Here is a 16,173-nt window from a genome sequence, read left to right as displayed (position 1 = left end):
GTGTTAGAAAACAACTTTCTGTCAAACAGCCTGTCATAATCACTACTAAACGTATTCTGAAAAATTTTGATGCTCAAGCCTTCTTACATGATTTGAATCATGTAAGTTGGTATAGAGTCAGTCTGATTCCTACAGTGAATGATGCATGGTTGTTGTTTAAAGATCTTTTAACTGCTGTGACCAACAAACATGCCTCAAACAAAAAGATGCGTATAAAAAACCGCAACAGCCCGTGGATTAATCGTGATCTAGTGGTTCTGCTTCAGCAAAAAAATACAGCCTGGCGCAGGGCACGCAAGACAAAATCTGTTAAAGACAACATTTTATTTCGTCAAATTAGGAACAAGGCCACACAAGCGGTAAGGGAGGCTAAAGCTGGCTTTTTTAAAAAACAGTTCACGCTTTGTGGTGCGAATCCAAAAGCATTTTGGAATACGGTAAAAAAAACTTGAAAACAAACCCCGGACGATACCATCGTCCCTAAAATTGGATGACATAGTGGTCACTAATAAAAACTCCATGGCTGAAGCATTCAATCACCACTTCATAAATGCTGGCTTTGTTTCAAAGACATTAAACCCTATTTCTACAGCCCCTGTAGCATCTAATACCTGCAGCCTTTTAGCACCTCCTCACAGTTTTTCCATCCGGCCTGTTTTAGTGGGGGAAGTCTTGAAGGAACTGACCGCTCTGGACCCCAATAAAGCAGCTGGGTCAGATGATCTTGCCGCTTTTTTTATTAAAATTGCTGCCCCCGTCATTGCGGCTCCATTAACAGCCCTCATTAACCTCTCCCTCTATACAGCCGCGATTCCACCTGCTTGGAAAGAAGCGGTTGTGCTTCCTCTGTATAAGGGCGGTGATCAGGCTGACCTGAATAATTACAGGCCAATTTCCATCTTGCCATGTGTGTCTAAAATTCTGGAAAACCTTGTCAATAAACAACTAATCAATTATCTTAATGTGAACGGTATCATCTCCGGGGAACAGTCTGGCTTCCGATCAGGGTATGGTTGTGTTACAGCTACCACTAAAGTGCTCAATGACATTACATCTGCATTAGATAACAAACAAAACTGCTGCTATATTCATTGATCTTGCAAAAGCTTTTGACTCTGTGGACCACAACACACTTATCCACAGACTCAGCAGCACTGGTGTCACTGATCACTCATTGGTCTGGTTCTCAAATTATCTTTCTCACAGGGTTCAACGTGTAAGATTTGAAAACCTTTTCTCCCATTCTCTCTCAGTCACCAGGGGTGTCCCCCAAGGCTCCATCCTTGGTCCCACACTTTTCTCAATTTATATTAATAACATTCCCCAGGCAGTTGGTAATTCACTCATTCACTTATATGCCGATGATACAATCCTTTATACCATAGGTCCCTCCTCTGATGCTGTTCAAGCTACCCTGCAACATAGCTTTTACCAACTAAAGCAGTCTTTTACACAACTCAATCTCACTCTCAATACCTTCAAAACAAAAAGCATGTGGTTTTGCCATAGGGGTACTAAGCCTCCTCCTGCCCTTAACATCACCACCTGCAAGGGGGCTATTCTAGAACAAGTCACTGCTTATAACTACCTGGGCATCTGGTTGGAAACTTCACTTTCTTTCTCTATTCACATATCAAAGCTGCAATCTAAGGTCAAAGCCAAGCTTGGTTTCTTTTACAGAAACCGCTCTTCCTTCACCACTTCTGCCAAACTTATTCTTATTCAAATGACCTTTCTACCCATGTTAGATTATGGAGACACTATATATAGGGTTGCTTGCAAGTCCATCCTATCAAAACTTGATGCTCTTTACCATTCTGCTATCAGGTTTGCCACAAATGCTCCTTTCAATACACACTGTTACAAACCCTATTTTTTTAGTTGTCTAGGGAACAAGGGTGCAACATTAAAACATTGAACGTGTACTGGAAAAAATAACTGGAAACCATAAAGTCAACCTTGATGTCCTTTATTTTTGGTGAAAATCCTCTGCGTCCAAGATGCCCTAAATACACTACACTTACTAGAAACAAAAATACAAAGAGCGGCACGTGTCACTAACCTAGTGTACTAGACATCAATTAATGGCTCAGTGATGCACATGTATGTCACGTGACTTCCTACCTGGTCTTTGTCTCTTCCCCCGTTTAGTACTGTCATTTGATCAACCGGATAACAAACCGCAGGAAACACGAGAGAGACAAGACCCAAAACTGAGCCAAGAATTACTGACTCATCAAAGAACACCGACTTAACAGCAAATTTAATGCAAGGATGGTACAGGGCAGAACAAGCACGCGAGTCAACGACCAAACAACCACTAAAACAATTGTGGCATGCCAGAGAGCTCCCGCCTCCTGAACAGGTGCGCCTTTAAATCAACAGTAGGGCGCCCTCATTGGTGGATCCACGCGTTGTCGTCACGGTGATTGGCAGACATACTGTATTGACCATGCAGGTAGTCGCATCGCCCTTCTAAAACAAAAGTTAAAGACACAGAACAAACAAAGGGAATAAAACAAAAACAAAATACCATTCCTGGAAACAATTAATAATATGGGACATAACACACACCATTGTGTTTTATATTCATCTGTAAACTTGCCCTCCCTTCACAATCGCCGTAAAATCCACAGGTTCACTTTCATTTATAAGACCCTTCTCGGCCACTCACCTCCTTACTTAGGTCACTTGCTGCAGCTAAATCCTGTCACATATAACACCCGATCCTCGCTTCATTTTCAATTAAGCATTCCTAAAACCAACTCTGAGTTTGGTCTTGCATCTTTTCAATCTGCTGCCGCTCGCGACTGGAATGCTTTGCAAAATACTCTCAAACTGGGATAAATTAATTCCAATTTCATCCTTTAAAAATATTATATCATATTTGTTCACGGATATATGCAGTTGCTTCTCTAGATAATTTTGTTTTATAATGTATTTATGTAATTGTTAACTTGTATGTATTTTTAATGTTTTGTATTTATTTTAGCCCTACTTCCCTTTCCCTAAGTGGTTATTCCACTTGTCAGGCCACCATTGTAAATAAGAACCTGTTCTTAATGACTTGCCTGTAAAAATAAAGGTTAAACAAACAAACAAACAAAACCTGTTCCCTCTCGAGTCGCTATGGTCTCTCAACCGGCAGATGCAAACTCAGTAACTGGTACGTTTGATGTTGGTAAAAATATTATGTTAGTGCCTCATTTTAGGGAAACCGAGGTTGACTCCTATTTTCATGCTTTTGAACGTATCGCAACTTCACTTTGTTGGCCAAAAGAAGCATGGACAATTTTACTTCAGTGCAAATTAGTGGGTAAGGCACGAGAAGTTTTCTCGACTGTACCGTTGAAGGAGAGTTTACAATATGACACGGTAAAATTAGCCATTCTCCGTGTGTATGAATTGGTTCCCGAAGCCTATAGGCAGAGGTTCCGTAACCATACAAAAAAATTCTAATTCTACTTTCGTAGAGTTCGCTCGTGAGAAAAGTGCTTTGCTGGATAAATGGTGTAATGCCAGTAAAGTGGATGACTTTGCGTCATTGAGAGCATTAATTTTGCTTGAAGATTTTAAAAGTTGTCTACCGGAATGTGTCGTGGTTTATTTGAATGAGCAAAAGGTATCATCGCTGTCGCATGCTGCTGTTTTAGCAGATGAATTTGTTCTTACAAATAAGACGGTGTTTTCTTCAGATAAGTTTTCTTCTTCGGTGTTTGCGCTCAGATAAGAGCGCAGTTCGGCCTTTTCTTCCTATACCCGATCAGTCTTCTTGGGCAAAGGTCGCCCCATCATCTAAAGACGCTCGAGAGTGTTTTTATTGTCATAAACAGGGCCATTTAATCGCAGACTGTAATGCTTTAAAACGTAAACAACAAACACAGCAGCCTAAAAGCGTCGGCTTACTGAATGCTATGTGTCATGTAGAACGTTTTAGTTCCGAAGAGACGGAGGATGCTCCTGATGTTGGCTATTACCCTTTCGTGATGAAGGGTTTAATTTCCTTATCTGACGATGCGAGTGATCGAAAATAAATACAGATATTAAGAGATACCGAAGCAAAGCAATCTTTTGTTTTAGCTGATGTTTTATCATTGTCACCTGACTCATATTGTGGCTCAAGTGTCTTTGTCCGGGGAATTGAGATGGGAGTGGTTAAAGTCCCCCTACATCGCATGTACTTAAAGTGCGTTTGTTACAGGTTACATGAAGGTTGGTATACGTCCTTCACTTCCGGTAAAGGGGATAACTTTTATCTTGGGGAATGACCTAGCTGGGGGTGAAGTCATGCCCATGTTGGAAGATACTGACACGCCGAAAATGAGTCTAGCCACTGATGAGTTATCTAGAGCTTATCCAGATGTGTTTTCTGCGTGAGTAGTCACACGCGCACAATCGCGGAAAATTGTGGATGATGTTGATTTGACTGATACATTCATGTTGCACAATGTGGTTGGTGAAGATATAACAAAGTCTAACTCAAAGTTGGTCCAGAAGGTCCAGAAGTCTAATTTAAAACACTCAGAAAAGGCGCTTGGTAGTAGTAACTTAAAGCTGCCTTTAAGATCAGACCTTAAGCAAATGATTCTCTAACATTGTTAGCCCTGATGCTGTTGAAAAGAGAAACATTGATTATTTTTTAGAAGGTTGATGCGTAAGTGGAGTTTAGTGGTTGACACAGACATAGACTGGAATGCAGTCTATCAAATTGTCGTTCCTAGTGAGTATCGGCAAAATGTTCTATCTTTGGCACATGAAAATTTATTGTCTGGTCATCTGGGAAGTGAACAAGACCCATCATCGCATTCTCATTTTTTTTTTTTTTGGCCAGGGATAAAGAGAGATGTTGCTAAATTTTGTCGAACTTGCCATGTTTGCCAGCTAATGGGAAAACCGAATCAGCTGATTCCACCCGCTCCTCTTTCACCTATCCCTGTAATGGGTGAGGCATTTGAACAGGTGCTTGTTGACTGTGTTGGACCGTTACCTAAAACGAGGTGTGGTAATCAATTCTTGTGCACTATTATGTGTAGAGTTACTAGATTTCCTGAGGCGGTGCCTTTAAGAAAAATAACTGCTCCAGTGATCGTAAAAACGTTGCTTAAATTCTTTTCCACGTTTGGTTTCACTAAAGTTATACAGACTGACCAGGGAACAAATTTTCTATCACAACTTTTTGCACAAGTTTTAAAGTCACTATCTATAGAACACCAAGTGTCCAGTGCTTACCATCCTGACAGCCAAGGAGCTATTGAAAGATTTCATCAGACATTAAAATCTATGTTGAGAAAATATTGCTTGGAAACTGGAAATGATTGGGATGAGGGTGTTCCTCTAGTGTTGTTCGCAATCCAAGAAACTGTGCAAGAATCCTTTGGATTCAGTCCAGCTCAGTTAGTGTTTGGACACACTGTGAGAGGACTGTTAAAAGTTCTCAAAGAGAAAATGCTGGAAGTTGATTCGAATTCAGAGATGCAAGTTCTGGATTGTTAGTCATTTTCATGAACGATTGCATTATGCATGCAGTTTTGCACAGAAGTCGTCAGCCACTGCTAAGTCTAAAATGAAGAAACGCTATGATGTCAAATCTGTGTATCGTTCTTTTCAACCTGGGGATGAAGTATTAGTATTGCTGCCTATTCAAGGTTCTGCCTTATCAGCACAGTTCTCAGGACCGTACGTTGTGTTGAGAAAAATCAGCGAGACTGATTATGTGATCCGAACTCCTGACAGAAAGCGTAAATCGCGCGTCTGTCATATCAATATGCTCAAGGCTTATCACACCAGAGATAGTTCACAGAACAGATCTACTGTGGTGACCATAGGGCCCATGGAATCTTCTGTGGCTCTGACTTGTGAAGTCCAATCAAATCTGGAGGATGAGGTTGGTGCAGATGACATAATCCTACGTAATACTTCTCAACAGTGTGCCAACACTGTTTGTGTGTGTGAGAGTGCTTTATGCGATATCACGTCATGGCGTTCGGATTACGGAATGCACCTGCCACATTTCAAAGATTAATACAAACCGTGTTGGCTGAAGTTCCAAATTGTAATGCTTACTTAGATGACCTTGTACTGTATTCAACTGAGTGGACAGAACATCTGAAACTCATTCGTACCGTGTTTGAACGTTTGGAGAAAGCTTCATTAACTCTCAATCTGTCTAAATGTGTCTTTGGTAAGGCAAGTGTAACTTACCTGGGAAAAGAAGTTGGAGATGGCCAGGTAAAGCCTGTTGAGGCTAAAGTGACTGCTATTGCAGATTTTCCTGTGCCTACGTCTAGGCGGGAGTTGAGACGTTTTCTGTGTATGGCAGGCTACTACCGTAGTTTTTGTAAAAACTTTTCTACAGTAGTTGCCTCTTTGACCAGTTTGCTTAGCCCAGTTAATTCGTTTGTCTGGACTGAGGATTGCCAGAATGCATTTGAGGCAGTGAAAGCTATGTTATCTAGTGCTCCAATCTTGGCTGCCCCAAACTTTGAACGGTCTTTTAAACTGGAAGTGGACACAAGCGCTGTGGGAGCTGGGGCAGTGCTTCTGCAGGAAGATGATGCAGGAGTAGATCATTCAATTTGTTACTTTTCAAAAAAGTTTAATTAACATCAACGAAATTATTCTGTCATTGAAAAGGAAACATTGGCGTTGTTGCTCGCTTTGCAGTTTTTCGAAGTGTATCTGGGTTCTTCAAGTGCACCTACAGTATAGTTGTTTACACTGACCATAACCCTCTAGTTTTCCTGACTAGAATGGACAGTATAATAAGAATCAACGTCTTATGCGATGGTCATTGGTAGTTCAGGGATATAACCTTTACATTAAGCATCAAAAGGGTTCAGAGAATGTGCTAGCTGATGCTCTGTCCAGAGTGTAGCCTGATAAATCTGCTTGAAATAAAGATTACATGTTTATTTTTAAGGAGGGGAGTGTTACGTCCCATATTATTATTTGTTTCTGGGAATGGTATTTTGTTTTTGTTTTCTTCCCTTTGTTCGTTCTGTGTCTTAACTTTTGTTTTAGCAGCGCGATGTGGGTACCTGTGTGGTCAATGTGTCTGCCAATCACCAAGACGCGTGGTGACGACAACGCGCGGATTCACCAGTGAGGGCGCCCTACTGGTGATTAAATGGCACACCTGTGCAGGAGGCGGGAGCTCTCTGGCATGCCACACATGCTTTTGGTTGTTTGGTGGTTGACTCGCATGCTTGTTTTGCCCTGTACCATCCTGGTATTAATTTGTTAGTTAAGTCTGTGTTCTTTGATGAGTCAGTGTTTCGTGGCTCATTTTGGTCTTGTCTCTCTGGTGTTTCCACCGTTTCTATTATCTGGTTGATCAAATGACAGTATTAAAGGGGGAAAGAGATAAAGAACAGGTAAGACATCACGTGATATACATGTGCAACACTGAGCCATCAATTGCTGTATAGAACACTAGGTTAGTGACACGTGCCACTCTTTGTATTTCTGTTTCTAGTAAGTGTAGTGTATTTAGGGCATCTTGGATGCTGAAGACTTTTTTTTTGTTTAATGTATGGTTTATCGTGATGGTTGAGTTCGATTAGAAGAACTCCGTATAATCAGGCTGTTACAAATGAATTTTAACATACCTGAGGGGATAGCCAGAACACCGGGTTCTCCAGGGATCATTCTCAGCTCTTGGAGGCACTGGAAGAATCGTCCAGCATCCTTGATAGGAAACAACTACACAAACCGCTGCTTCCCACCATTTTTCTCACCAATGCCAGATCCATTAACAACAAAATGGACAAAACAAAGATCCAGATCACTGCAAACAAACTCACTGAGGACTGATGCATCCTGTTGATAACAGAAACATGGGGACACTCATTCATTTTGGATGTAACATTGAGCTAGATGGCTGCACAGCATTTCATTGGGATAGAAACAAAGGCTCTGGTAAGAGGAAAGGTGGTGGTGGTGTGTGGCTTTACGCTCATAACAGCTGGTGAAACAACAGTAAAATTCTAGACATGCATTGTTCTTCTGATAAAAAAACAAACTACTAAACTTTCACTTTCTTTTAGCTCTCTGCTAAATGAAGCATTTATAGGAAAGCAAAACTAAAAGTACATTTCCAGCTTACAGTCCTCTAACCACATGGCAGGACGGAACACATTAACACATAGAGATCTGCAGAGACTTTGTGTTTTCTGTTCAGCATTGTACAGTTTGCTTAAACCGAGCAAGCAACGAGTGGAACATTGTGTATGTTTTATTTGTGAGACACGTTTCTGCTTTAATTTCACTTCCTTTACCTCTCAATTACTCTCATGATAATGGAATTTGCCTGTAACTTCAAAGGGGTGAGATTCAGGACTCTACCTTCATTCTGCTCAGATGATCCTTCACAGCTTTGATTGCATTGTCGTTGTGCAGGCATCTCAACAGCCCTTTATCTTCATGAAAGACACAATCAACAACGAACACATCCTTCCTGTACACATAGGGTCTGATGTCTTGAACAACAATGTCCAGATTAAAGGTGTGGTGGAGCATCACGAGAACGACAGGCTTATCCTCTGAGAGAGAGAGAGAGAGAGAGAGAGAGAGAGAGATGGAGGCAAGTTGAGAGAGAGACAGAGAGAGAGAGACAGAGAGAGAGATGGAGGTAGAGAGAGAGAGATGGAGGCAAGGAGAGAGAGAGAGATGGAGAGAGAGAGGGAGGGAGGGAGGGAGAGAGAGAGAAAGAGGAGAGAGAGATGTTTAAAACTAAAGACTTTAAAACGAATACAAATGCAAATCATATTATTCAATTATTCACATGCATTTATTATGTAAATAATAATAATTATAAAGATTTCACAATAATCAATTACACTAAGCTAATGTCTTTTTTATCAAAGTGCAACTGTGAAAAAAATGTTGTTTGTGCTCACGAGGAATTTTTTCCACTGCAGTTACAATATCACTACCGGCTCGAGACACAACTGGGACAAAAGCAAAAATTACATCACTGTCCTTCCCCGAAAACACTTCTTGAAGTCTTGGAGATATTTTCAGACGGTCCAGAAGGAGAAGATCAGAACTGACATTAACATCCAGCAGTAAAAGTGAATCAAACACACATACCTTGGGTCATTTTGAAGTCAAATCTCAGCCGAGTTGTTACGTGTTCTGTAAATAATCAGTTGGAAGTCAAATAATGTTCAAACGACAGGTTTTATTAATGAGTAAACTTGTTTTTCTTGAATTTTTACTTTCATTCTTCGGAGTCAGGCTGCAGTTCTGGGTAACCAGAAGCAAATGACGTGTCGACTAATACACCTGTGTGCAGAATGTGAGCCTCTGCCTGTTCTCGCGATAACCAGCACCTGACTCGCTCTGCACTTCTGTTTTGAACAGAAACACGTTCTGTTTTGAACATATTAACTATACATACTGATTAATCCCTGAATAACTAATGTTAATGACCTGGGGAAATGACACTCCTGTAATTAATAACAACAAGGACTCGCTGTTTATTTAATATATTTTAAATAATTATATTTGCATCGGGGTCACGGTGGCTTAGTGGTTATCAAGTTCGCCTCACACCTCCAGGGTTGGGGGTTCGATTCCCGCCTCCGCCTTGTGTGTGTGGAGTTTGCATGTTCTCCCCGTGCCTCGGGGGTTTCCTCCGGGTACTCTGGTTTCCTCCCCCAGTCCAAAGACACGCATGGTAGGTTGATTGGCATCTCTGGAAAATTGTCCGTAGTGTGTGATTGCGTGAGTGAATGAGAGTGTGTGTGTATGCCCTGTGATGGGTTGGCACTCCATCCAGGGTGTATCCTGCCTTGATGCCCGATGACGCCTGAGATAGGCACAGGCTCCCTGTGACCCGAGGTAGTTCGGATAAGCGGTAGAAAATGATGTCTTTTTGGAAAATAAACTGTATGTTCCTGAAGAATTAATCCAATCTCTTTATAAATGCAGGAAAGTCTCAAATTCTTGAATATTTGAATACATTTATGAGATAATTCAACCTAAAGGACACAGATATTTAACAAAGAAATTAATGTACATTTTAAAGACTTCCTCCTTTCTTCTCCTCTGTCACTGTAAATATCTAAAACATCTGAACCTTCATGTGTAGATTTGCAGATATCATCTCCACCCAAACAAGTTGGATGACTGTGTTTGTCCAAATATCTAATCTGCACTTATCTTAGACTGAAAAACGATTTGTCATGTCTTTAATTTTGGACAGTATTAAATATTCATCCATCCATCCATCCATCTTCTACCGCTTATCCGGGCCCGGGTCGCGGGGGCAGCAGTCTAAGCAGGGACACCCAGACTTCCCTCTCCCCAGCCACTTCCTCCAGCTCCTCCGGGGGAATACCGAGGCGTTCCCAGGCCAGCCGAGAGACATAGTCCCTCCAGCGTCTCCTAGGTCTTCCCCGGGGCCTCCTCCCGGTTGGACATGCCCGGAACACCTCCCCAGGGAGGCATCCAGGAGGCATCCGGAACAGATGCCCGAGCCACCTTAGCTGACTCCTCTCGATGTGGAGGAGCAGCGGCTCTACTCTGAGCTCCTCCCGAGTGACCGAGCTCCTCACCCTATCTCTAAGGGAGTGCCCAGCCACCCTGCGGAGGAAACTCATTTTGGCCGCCTGTATCCGGGATCTTGTCCTTTCGGTCATGACCCAAAGCTCATGACCATAGGTGAGGGTAGGAATGTAGATCAACTGGTAAATAGAGAGCTTCGCCTTGCGGCTCAGCTCTTTCTTCACCACAACAGACCGGTATATCGACCACATCACTGTAGAAGATACACCGATCTGCCTGTCGATCTCCCGCTCCATCCTTCCCTCACTCGTGAACAAGACCCCAAGATACTTAAGCTCCTCCACTTGAGGCAGGAGCTTTCCACCAACCTGAAGGGGGCAAGCCACCCTTTTCCGGCTGAGCACCATGGCCTCGGACTTGGAGGTGCTGATTCTCATCCCCACCGCTTCACACTCGGCTGCAAACCATCCCAGTGCACACTGAATATCCTGATTTGAAGAAGCCAACGGGACAACATCATCTGCAAAAAGCAGAGACGAAATCCCGTGGTCCCCAAACCGGACTCCCTCCGGCCCCCGACTGTGCCTAGAAATCCTGTCCATATAGATAATGAACAGGACCGGTGACAAAGGGCAGCCCTGCCGGAGTCCAACATGCACCGGGAACAAGTCTGACTTACTGCCGGCAATGCGAACCAAACTCCTGCTCCGGTCATATAGGGACCAGACAGCCCTAAGCAGAGGGCCCCAGACCCCATACTCCCAGAGCACCCCCCACAGATCACCACGAGGGACACAGACGAATGCCTTCTCCAGATCCACAAAGCACATGTGGACTGGTTGGGCAAACTCCCATGAACCCTCCAGCAACCTGGTGAGGGTATAGAGATGGTCCAGTGTTCCACGACCGGGACGAAACCCGCATTGTTCCTCCTGAATCTGAGGTTCGACTATCGGCCGAATTCTCCTCTCCAGTACCCTGGCATAAACTTTTCCGGGGAGGCTGAGGAGTGTGATCCCCCTGTAGTTGGAACACACCCTCCGGTTCCCCTTCTTAAACAGAGGGACCACCACCCCAGTCTGCCAGTCCAGAGGCACTGTCCCCAGCCGCCATGCGATGTTGCAGAGGCGTGTCAACCAAGACAGTCCTACAACATCCAGAGACTTGAGGTACTCAGGGCGGATCTCATCCACCCCCGGTGCCTTGCCACTGAGGAGCTTCTCAACCACCTCAGTGACCTTAGCTTGGGGGATCGACGAGTCCTCAACTGAGCCCTCTGCCTCTGCTTCCTCAGTGAAGAAAAAGAGTCCTATCGAGTCTGGTTGGCTCGGGGGACTCCGGAGGCAGCTGATAGGTACCGGAGGGCCAAGCAAGCTTCAGCCCGGGTGGTTGCAGAGGCAAAATCTCGGGTCTGGGAGGAGTTCGGTGAGGCCATGGAGAAGGACTATCGGTTGGCCTCGAAGAAATTCTGGCAAACCGTCCGGCGCCTCAGAAGGGGGAAGCAGTGCCCTGCTCACACTGTTTACAGTGGGAGTGGGAATCTGCTGACTTCGACTGGGGACATTCTCGGACGGTGGAAGGAGTACTTCGAGGATCTCCTCAACCCCACCGACATTAAATATTCAGCTGTTATAATATATGTACATTTTTGTGCAGTAAAACTGTGCAGATGTTAAAATGTTTATGTTCATTGTGGTTATAAATAGTTGCTAGTTGCTAGTTTAGAGACACTAGTTTCTAGTTTAGAGATGTTACATCACACCCCGAGGACAAGGTTTATTTCCTCCACAGGACTAATGAACGCACGCTTGTGTAAATCTACAGGAGTTCATTCAGATTGCGTTTGGGGTTAAAATGTGTTTCTGGGGAAAAAAAAATTTATCCATGCATGACATTTCTATTAGAAGCTGGTTATAAATGTGCTAGCATGCTAGTTTTCTTTCAAAGCTGAAAAGACTAATAAACAGTTTCATATTTTTGCATCCACATCATATTATTCCCTCTTTAAAATGTCCTAAAGCTTTTTGGTCTTTTGTAAAACATCAGAATCAATAGTCTTAAAAAAATATACAAAATGCCACCATAAAGCCACAAACAACCAAAAAAAGAAAGAAAGAAACGTTCCAGAACACACAACTAAACTACATGGGGAATTATTTGCATAGCATGATAATGTATTATCAAGTTAATACATTACATACCGGGAACAAGTTACACATTGCATCTCTCTCTCTGGCTCTCAACGAAGGCGGTCGCATTTTTCTCTCCCTCTCCTCCCCTCTACTTTCCCTGCTTTGCTTCTTTCGTCTCGTCTATTGTCTTATACTTTGAGAGACTCTCTCCGCACTGCTCTCCAAACTAAAATATCATGGATTTGATAAACTGGTCTCTCAATGCAATTGACACCATCTTCTCGACGAGAAGCTTGGGTTCGGGGGAACCTGACTGCCCTGCCGGAACGTTTGCAGCTGGCTATACGATGGACGCGTGGGAGAGGTGGCGGGTCGTGTGTCTGGCGGCTCTTTCTGTGGAGGACATTGAAGATATCTACCTATTCGGAACCATGATAACAGGAGTTCTGCTGATTGGATTAGGCATTGCCCTGGTTTATCGAGAGAATCAGAAAACGGTAACAGCTGTTCAAAATCTCCCTAAGCTGTCCGTCATGATCGATGCAGTGGGCAGAGCGGTCAGCACTGAGGCTGGGACTAATAACCGCATTATGGGTAACATCACGATGAAGCTCACTGCTTTGGATACTGTTTTGGTTAACATCATGGAGAAGCTCACTGCTTTTTGGAAAGAAAATCGGATCGATATGGAGACCAGAATGGACTAAGAGTGTAGTCGTGTAAATTGGAATGCGTCTACTCGCCCCAAGACTAAACAATCCCAATCTTATCTGCTTTCGGCTCCTCTCAACCAGCACTGGCCTCGGCCAAGGCCGCTGTTGGAACAACAATTCCCCCGGCAGAGCACTGCAGCGAGACGCTCTTGCGTTCCTTCCCCCACTTCTACAGACACCTGCTGATTGTTGACTCTCTTTGGGACTAATCAAGGTTGTCTCCATGGCAATTTGCTGTGTATCGCTATGACAATCTTGCGGACTGAGGCACACCAAGATTTGATGCCGGGAGCAACGACTCTCCAGGCCTACACTTACATACATACATACACACACACACACACACATACATATATAAAGATATGCACTCACGCCCCACCCCCCATCCCACGCCTTCGCCGCTTTGTACCGCCAGTCTGACAAGCGGGTCTGTGACCAGCGCCGAAAGGCCGCAGGACCTGATGGCTGCTTGCCTGTGCTGGATTACCTCCACCCCCCACTCCCCTCCCCTGTTGCAAGTCATGTGTTTATGGCGTACTGTTTATGTGCTTATGTTGCTGAGGTGTTTTTTTCTTGTTCCCACACTGTACTCCCCACCGGAGCATAGTCTGGGGGTTGTTGTTTTTTTTTCTCCTCCCTTCCCTCATGTTATGCTGTATCTCTTCTCAATCCCCTGTCTTCCTGTCCTGTCCTCCCCTTGTATTGTATGTATTGTATGTATGGGCAGGTTGATGGCTAATTTCGCTGGTACCTGTGACCAGTGACAATAAAGGCTACTACTACTACTACTACTACTACTATTATTCCCTCTTTAAAATGTCCTTAAAGCTGCCTCTTTTTGGTCTTTTGTAAAACAGCAGAGGACCATCAATGGTCATAAACATTATACAAAATGGCACTTCTGTTTGTTATTTAATGTTTACTTTTTACTGCCATGTGATTCGGGTCACTTGTGGCATTATAAATTCATCAGCAATGCTAAAAAGTATTTAAAAGTTAATAGTACATACCATCGGTCATTATGAAGTAGAATTAAAGCAGAATTAAAGGTTTGTTTTGTGCTTTGTACAGAATCGGGCTGAGACGTATGAAGAAACAGGAAGTCTGATAAAAGCCCTTTCACTTTCACTCTGTCCTTCTGTTATGTCATCTGTTTATGTAACACCAAGATTAACTGCTGTAAACGGCTTGGGTGTGTACTGCTGCTGTGTCAAGCTGTTACAGATAAAATTCCTGACATGGTGCTGTGATGAAGAGGAATTTTTGATACTTGTCAGAAAAGAATACAAATAAAAACCTCCAACACTATATTGGCCAGTGTTTTAGTTTTATTAGTTTTATAAAGTGCTCTTTTATTTCCCATGAGCGTTGCAGTGGCTCAGCATAGCAGGCAGCATCGTCCTCTTCACGGCGTACATTCTGTAGTTAAAATACAGCATGAGCTTCTAGCCAAATGGACTATGAACTAGCATGCTCTCGGAGGGTGAGGTTCTGCAGCTACCGGAAGCCAGTGGTCACGTTTGCACTCTGACATGTCTCCCATTATGTTGTGTAGATTGCAGTATTTTATGTACTGCTGTGACATTGACCTGCTAATTCAATATTCATGCCCTGCTCTTGAAGATTGGCCACCAGGTTGCCGACACTATATTGGCTATATAGGTGTTTCAGTTTTATTGTCCAACCGCTGTATTTGTACTGTGTTTGTTTTCACAAGTACTAGTTTCCTTCCTTCTTATTGATATTTTCCCCAACCATGGAGGGTAATTGTTAAGAATTCAAAATCTGGAAATAATAAGTTTACTTTTAATTTTACTCTCACTCACTCTCATTTTCTATCACTTATCCAAACTACCTCGGGTCACAGGGAGCCTGTGCCTATCTCAGGCGTCATCGGACATCAAGGCAGGATACACCCTGGATGGAGTGCCAACCCATCGCAGGGCACACACACACTCTCATTCACTCACTACGGACAATTTTCCAGAGATGCCAATCAACCTACCATGCATGTCTTTGGACCGGGGGAGGAAACCGGAGTACCCGGAGGAAACCCCAAGGCACGGGGAGAACATGCAAACTCCACACACACAAGGCGGAGGCGGGAATCGAACCCCCAACCCTGGAGGTGTGAGGCGAACGTACTAACCACTAAGCCACCGTGCCCCCCCTTTTCAGTTTACTGAATGCAGTAAATAAATTACAAATTATATGCTGTTAACAAATGTTTTAAAGGGGGATTTTTTTTCTGCAATTTTCTGCAAGAGCTACACACGCATAGCAAAGTCTATACAAATTAATTTGCCTTTTAAAACATTTTTAAGTTCCAAATACACCCAGGTTTGTTGTGTACTTTGTCAAGCTTCATTTTAACACACAACTGAGGTGAGGTGAGGTGGAGCTCTTTTACATCATGCATTTATAGGAAAGCATGATGGAGTGTCACAGTTAGACGCTTAGCAACAGAAACACAATAAGAAACTATATTTTTTTTTAGAAACGGTTCTAATTTACCAATTTTAGTTCAATAATTTTAATATAGCAATACTGTTTTGTTTATTTAATATAGCTTTATTAAATTAAAAATAAAAAAATATTCTATTGTACATTTGTGTTTTTTATGTAACTCAAATTAATCCTAAACTAAATCCTTCTCTGAAGTCTGAACGACTTTTTTTATAACTTTTTTTAACAAAACCACAAACGGACACATTTTTGTTTCTCATTCCTCTAATTTATTATTGAGCAGATACATGCTTTTTTTTTTTTGAGTATCAAGTCTTCAGTTGTTTAAACCAGAACATACACAGACAATATCA

General features: G+C 42.9%; 1 protein-coding gene across 5 annotated transcripts in view; it reads right to left on the bottom strand.

Moving 5' to 3' along the window:
• The window catches only part of LOC132838595 (uncharacterized), a 79,137-nt gene that overhangs the window by 20,919 nt on the left and 42,045 nt on the right, over positions 1-16,173 (bottom strand). Inside the window, exons 1-4 of one of the 5 annotated variants that reach the window (XM_060859009.1) lie at positions 14,365-14,450; positions 9,091-9,135; positions 8,344-8,540; positions 7,608-7,818 (exon numbers count right to left, since the gene is read on the bottom strand). The exons of 2 other annotated variants lie outside the window; for them this stretch is intronic. In XM_060859009.1, coding sequence (XP_060714992.1) covers positions 7,608-7,647 — 40 coding nt within the window. In that variant the 5' untranslated portion in view covers positions 7,648-7,818; positions 8,344-8,540; positions 9,091-9,135; positions 14,365-14,450. Of the gene's footprint in view, positions 1-7,607; positions 7,819-8,343; positions 8,541-9,090; positions 10,426-14,364; positions 14,489-16,173 lie in introns of those variants that run through there. 2 more of the 5 variants (XM_060859008.1, XM_060859013.1) reach the window with 2 other exon arrangements.

This window comes from Tachysurus vachellii, chromosome 23, assembly GCF_030014155.1.
Source record: "Tachysurus vachellii isolate PV-2020 chromosome 23, HZAU_Pvac_v1, whole genome shotgun sequence".
NCBI classification, from domain to species: Eukaryota; Metazoa; Chordata; class Actinopteri; order Siluriformes; family Bagridae; genus Tachysurus; species Tachysurus vachellii.
This window is presented reverse-complemented; position numbering and strand designations above follow the sequence as displayed.